At 47.1% G+C, this 6,291-nt stretch overlaps 1 protein-coding gene across 1 annotated transcript in view; it reads right to left on the minus strand.

Annotated features, from left to right (window-relative positions):
• Window positions 1-4,657, minus strand: part of LOC129138110 (phosphoglucomutase-like protein 5) — a 73,807-nt gene extending 69,150 nt beyond the window's left edge. Inside the window, exons 1-2 of the mRNA XM_063801106.1 lie at window positions 4,618-4,657; window positions 3,094-3,452 (exon numbers count right to left, since the gene is read on the minus strand). Of these exons, the coding sequence (XP_063657176.1) occupies window positions 3,094-3,452; window positions 4,618-4,657 (399 nt within the window). The remainder of the gene's footprint in view (window positions 1-3,093; window positions 3,453-4,617) is intronic.
• Window positions 4,658-6,291: the final 1,634 nt, after the last annotated feature.

Raw genomic sequence — 6,291 nt, forward strand, 5'->3', positions numbered from 1 at the left:
ATAAACATTGAACAGGGTATATTTCTCCCATTTCCTAAAAAAGTTGGCCCAGGAAGGAGTATGAGAGCTGCCATAGCTCTCCCAAGGCTCATTATTCTCCATCACTCCATGGGAAATCCCAAAATAAATTTTTTAAAAAGTTGTTTAAATTTATAATGTTTTTGATTCTATAATAATTTTATAATACAATAATTGTAAAATGTTTTTTATTTTATAATTTATAAAAATTTTTATACATGTTTATGTTTGAAATGTCTATTTCAAACTTTATGAGATATTAAAATATAAGTAATATAGTTCATCATTTTAGAAATGCCATGCTTTTCTTCTCCAGCAATTACATAATCAAAGAGTAACTGTAGTTTTTCCTAGAACATTGCTTTGTAGGCTGGGCATGGTGGTTCATGACACTTTAGGAGGCCAAGGCAGGCAGATCTCTTGAGATCAGGAGTTTGAGACTAGACTGAGCAACACAGAGAAACCCTATGAGTAGTACAAACACAAAAATCAGCTGTGCGTAGTGGCGTGCACCTATAGCCCCAGCTACTCAGGAGGCTGAGGTGGGAAGATCACCTGAATCTGGGGAGGTCAAGGCTACAGTGAGCCAAGACTGTACCATTGCACTCCAGCCTGGGCAACAAAGTGAGACCCTGTCTCAAAAAAAATGAAATTTAATTTAAAAAAAGAAAATTGCTTTGTAAAATTAACTTTTTCAATCAAAACCAAGATTTTTCAGATATAGAGAATGCAGCCCACTGGTCAGATTTGTCAGTTCAAAGAGAATAAATTCTAGTTTCCTATTTTTCTAGCCTGCTTATGATTATCCAATAGGATATCAAAAAAGACCAAAGCCTTTGGGATCCATGTTCAGTATTCCTGAGTCTAACTCAGGATGCCAAATCAGGAGACAAGCACATTCTCATCAATTTTCAATCATTCGAGACCAATTTTGCTTATAATTATCCAGTTCTTTTAGACCACCTTTCTCCTGAAGCCAGCCTTATGGCTATTCACTTCACTTTAGCATAAGCCCCCAAGAAGGTGAACAAAATAAGGAAACGATTGGTTAAAGTTGGCGTTTGAAATTCTGAAACATGTCCACCATTCCCTTCACCCATGCCCGCCCTTCTTAGAAGTAGTACTTTCAGATTATTTAAGAGTCGATGCTTCTATGTGGATTTTGTCATCTGTCCTTTATAACAGCTAGTAGGTTTAATTTGACTCTATTTTCAGCATATATTGACCTATGCTAATTATCTGTTAAAATAAATTCCACTCTTAGAGTTAATAAAGTGTGTTTGTCATGGAAGACCCATTGAAGTAAGAAGCTGAGGAGCCCTTATGGTAAAGTGGGACAAGAAATAATAAGATATAATAATTTTCCCATGCAAATCAACAACCGTAGCTTCAAAAGTATCTTGACCCACAACAAGTATTGGACAGGCCATGTTTCTCTCACTCCCTAAAAAATTGGCTCGGGAAGGAGTATGAGAGCTCCCATAGCTCTCCCAAGGCTCATTATTCTCCATCACTCCACAGGAACAGCCTGTCAGAGAAGAGTGAAAGACCATTTGTCAACCTCTCTTCAACTCCCTGATTCTAGCCAAACGTCATCAATCTCAAGTGAGAAGCCAGAGAGAAATCAAACCCCATATATCCAGCATCATTGTCTACTGGAGTCAAAAATCACATTTCCACTACCCACCCCAACACCACTGGCCCTATTTCTCCCAATTGCTTTTTATTGTGTTTTTTAAAAAATCCTTTCCCCATCCCTGCAACACCAAGAAGGAGGAATTATAGTAGATAAATATGAAGCATGGGGATCCTTTAAAAATGTTTTTAATAATAAATGAGAAAATGAGAAGGAGAGGGTTGGGAAGGAAGGAGGGAATTCAAATGCCAGGGAATTGTTCAGTTTCGCTTTTAAAGGTGTTAACACTCATTTATACATCTGCAAGACACACCCCTTAAAGAAAAGTTCTATGAGTGTGGGTCTGGTTGCATGAATAAGGATAAAATTACTTTTTTAGACGATGTTTCCCACATATCATTCAGAGACCCCTGAAGTTAGGTATCCCTCTTGTAGATGTCCTTGAGATGCTGCTGGACCTGGGAAAGAGGAAACTGGGATACGGGTCTATGCCAAAAGGTGCTTCTAGTTATAGGACAGAGAGGAAAGGGGCAGAGGGAGAAAAACCCGAGGTCTGAGAATCTGGATTGCAGAAGACTACCGAGGTCGTGGGAGAAGGGAGAGAAAACAAGGATGAAAAGAGAAAGGGGAAGAGGCATGAAATGTTGTCAAATGTCAAAAGGCATTTGGAGAGAAGTTGGGAATTGCATTAAGAAAACCACTGCAAATCTCATTTCAGACCATTTAGAGATATGCCCCCTGGGAACTGCGAGCTCAGGCTGTTTAGCATCAAACAAATGGATCCACTCCATCCCTACTCTAATTAAATAAATCATTCAATAATTCCACTGGGTTAAAGAACCAAAATATTAAAAACCTTCAGGGCTTACTCTTGCCAAATATGTCAGGGATCGTGTGTGTGTGTGTATGCGTGTGTTCTGAGACACCACTACTGTTAAATAGGCAGAGCTAAGACTTAGGGGACTGGCAGATTATTGCAAAAAGGGCACGGGGCAGATGGACTATGTTGTGAGCCTGGGAAAGAAGTTTGTGTGGGGACTGTGGGCAGTGAACGTGTTGGGAACAATGTGGAAAACTGGGAGCTGCCTTGGAATCTACAGGGCCGGGTAAGAGAATGTCCGAAAGAAAAATGAGCAGGTGCGGGATGTGTGCAGAGTCGGAGAAGAGTCCAGGGCGCCCGGAGTGGCTCCAGGAATGACGGACACCCCTCAAGGTTTTGGGGGCGGTGGGTACTAATAGAACCCAGTGTCTGGGGTGCGCCAGGGAGGCTGCGAGCACGGCGGGAGTGGGGCGCTGGAGGGTGAGGACGCGGGAGTGAGGAAGAAAAGCCGGGGCCGGGCAGGGGCCTCCCAGCTGGGCCCGGAGGCAGCAGGGGGACAAGGGCTAGGAGAGGGCATGGCGGCGGCGCGGCAGGAAGCGAGGGGCATCCGGACACTCACCCCATTGGCCGCGGCCATCTGCACCACGATCTCGATGGCTGTCCTGCTAAAGTACCTGCCGTCGCTGCCCACCACCGTGGTGCAGCCCCGACGGTCGCGCAGGTCGATGGACGACAGCACGCTCTGGATGAAGTTGGGCAGGTAGTTGCGCTGGCCCTCGAAGAGGCCGGTAGGTCGCCGCAGACCCCCGCCGCCGGCCGGCCGCTGGTCCTCGTAGGGCGCGGTGGGCACTGTCAGCACCGGGATGGGGCTCCCCTCCGTGGCGCCTCCTGGCCGGTCCTGCTGCGGCTCCCGGGGCCGGAGGGAATCTGCAGCCTGCCGGGGGCCTCCGCCAGCCTGGCCGCGCGCCGGGACTCTGCCTCGGGCCCGGGCCCCCTCTCCGGCAGGTCGACGCCCTGCGCCCTGCGCCCGCCCGCCTGGGGACCGCCCGCACCTCCTCTCCGCGCGGCCGCTCACTGACTCCCTCGGCGGAGATTGCTTCTGCCTTCCTGTAAAGTTTTCTCCCGCCCACGTTCTCCGCTGCCAGACCGCCCGAGGTGCCCTCAGTTTCTCCCCAAGTTGGACTCACTTTCGGGGTGTCCCAAAAGCCTGATTCCAGGGCCTGCTAGCCCGACCCCGGTGACGCCTGCACCCGCGCCTGGCCCCAGCCTTCACGCGCGATCGCCGCCCTCTGGGGCACACCCTCCGCCAGAAAACAGCCGGCGGGCGGCGAGACTTTGGGCAGAGTCCGGGTTCCTCTCCGGCGCCAGGCCCGTCCCCCTGTCTCCCTGGGAGTGCGCAGCCTACACGCACCAGTTTCTCTTTAGAACAAGCACGGGGAGGGATTTGGGAGGGGGCTGAAACCTTTTGCCATCAGCGAACAGCCTCAGCCAAAAATAACCCTGGAAAGGCGAGCTAAGAATGGTTATCTCCTGCCAGCGCTGAAATCGGAGGCTGGGCGCTGCGTGTGGGGTGTGTGTGTGTGTGTGTGTGTGTGTGTGTGTATCCTCCCACCCCGACCATTTGTTGAAGGGAATCACCACTGTCAGACTTCAATCCAACAGGACCCACTCGAGCCATCCACACTTTCCCCAGCCTCCTCCAAAACAGCACACTTTCCGGTATGGACAATTCTTTTTTTTTTTTTTTTCACTTGTTTGTTTGTTGTGGTGGTTGCAACAGCAGCAACACAGACGACACATATTTCCCTATTCTTCTCGCCCTTCTCACCCTCCCTACCCAGCTCCTGCCTTAAAAACAGGCTTGGCCTACACTGTATCTGTCCACACTGTCTGAACTCTTCCCTGAATTAATCGTTTTCAATAGGAGGGGGCTAAATCCCTTATTAATGCCCTACCAGGAGTGAATGAATAAAGCCAAGTTAAAGGGGAACTGGGTACCACATACTGTGCTAGGTTCCTTTGCATGTATCCTTTCATTCTGCTGGAGCTAAAGATGTTCTGCCTCCTCTCCATAAAACGCACCCAAACTCCAAAACCAGGAAATTCTCCATAGAAAATAGGAGTGAAGAGAGAAAAGACTAACAGGATAAACCCCAAAGCAGGAAGAAAGTTTTGTCTCCCATTTCGCTCAAGGAATTTTTGGATCCACCAAAGCTACTGTCCTGAAAGATCCTGCTGCTTCTCCTTCCCCAAATATTGTCCACTTCCTGAGAATAAGGCTGACTTGCCGCAGGCTTATAAAGTGTTTGGTCACAGTAAGACAACTGTGAGTAATAACACACATTGTATACTGTTTTGCAATTGATAAAAGGCTTTGCATCTGTTTTTTCTTTGGAGGCTGAAGAAAAGAAGAATGATATTCACGCAGTTCCCATTTTACAGATGAAAACAAGAGGACTTTTTCTGTGAAGTCAGGAAAGTGGTTACAATGGTACTTTCCGCCTGTCCGAATTATGTATTGCCCCTCCCCTTTCTATTAATAACATTGAAGTGTGATGGGACAACCACTGAAGCTGTCAGTTGAAACCTGCTGGGACTTTTTAGCCATTCTCTTCAACATAAAGAATGGGTGTTCTTGGAGGGGATGAGAGGAATGGGGAAATGTTGTCAAAGAGTACAATGTTTTAGTTGAGACAGGAAGAATACATTTTGTTGAGATCTACAGCACAGCATGGTGACTGTAGTTAACAATGAAGTATTGTGTATTTCAAAATTGCTAAGACAATAAATTTCAAATGTTCTCACCACAAAAAAGATAGGTTTTGAGGTGATGAATCTATTAATTCTCTGGATTTAATTATTCCACAATGTATACATATAACATCACATTATACCTCCGTAAATACATACAATTTTAATTTGTCAATTAACATTTTTTTAAAAGAATAGTGTGGCCAGTTGGGGAGGTAGTTTTTTTTTTTTTCCTCTAGTCTCTACTCAGTCTCCAAGATCCCATTCCCCATAAAGTTCCTGTCACCCAGGTGGAGTGCAGTGGCACAATCATGGCTCACTGCCCCCTCTCCCTCTTGGGCTCAAGTGATCCTCCCGCCTACAGGTACATGCCACCACGCCCAGCTAATTTTTGTAGTTTTTGTAGACATGGGGTTTCACCATGTTGCCTAGGCTGGTCTCGAACTCCTCAGCTCAATCAATCTGCCCACTTTAGCCTCCCACAGTGCTGGGATTACAGGTGGGAGCCACCAAGCCTAACCCATAAAGTTCCTAACTTTTTATCTCCCTGGGAGTGCACAGCCTACACACACCAGTTTCTCTTTAGAACATACTTAAGAGTCTTGGCTTAGCATCCAACACACAGAACTTTAACACTTCTACGGATCTGTGCACCTGTCTATGGTGTGGGTTTTTTTTTTTTTTTTTTTTTGAGACGGAGTCTTGCTCTTTCACCCAGGCTGGAGTGCAGTGGCCCGATCTCAGCTCACTGCAAGCTCCGCCTCCTGGGTTCACGCCATTCTCCTGCCTCAGCCTCCTGAGTAGCTGGGACTACAGGCGCCCGCCACCACGCCCGGCTAATTTTTTCTATTTTTAGTAGAGACGGGGTTTCACCGTGTTAGCTAGGATGGTCTCGATCTCCTGACCTCGTGATCCGCCCGCCTCGGCCTCCCAAAGTACTGGGATTACAGGCGTGAGCCACCGCACCCGGCCGGTGTGGGGTTTTTAAGATCTCTTTCTAATGACACTTTATTTTGCAAAGCAGGACAGTTTCATTCCCAGAAGAGCAGGTATGGTAAATCCTTTG

The sequence above is a fragment of the Pan troglodytes genome, chromosome 20 (assembly GCF_028858775.2).
Source record: "Pan troglodytes isolate AG18354 chromosome 20, NHGRI_mPanTro3-v2.0_pri, whole genome shotgun sequence".
Lineage (NCBI taxonomy): Eukaryota > Metazoa > Chordata > Mammalia > Primates > Hominidae > Pan > Pan troglodytes.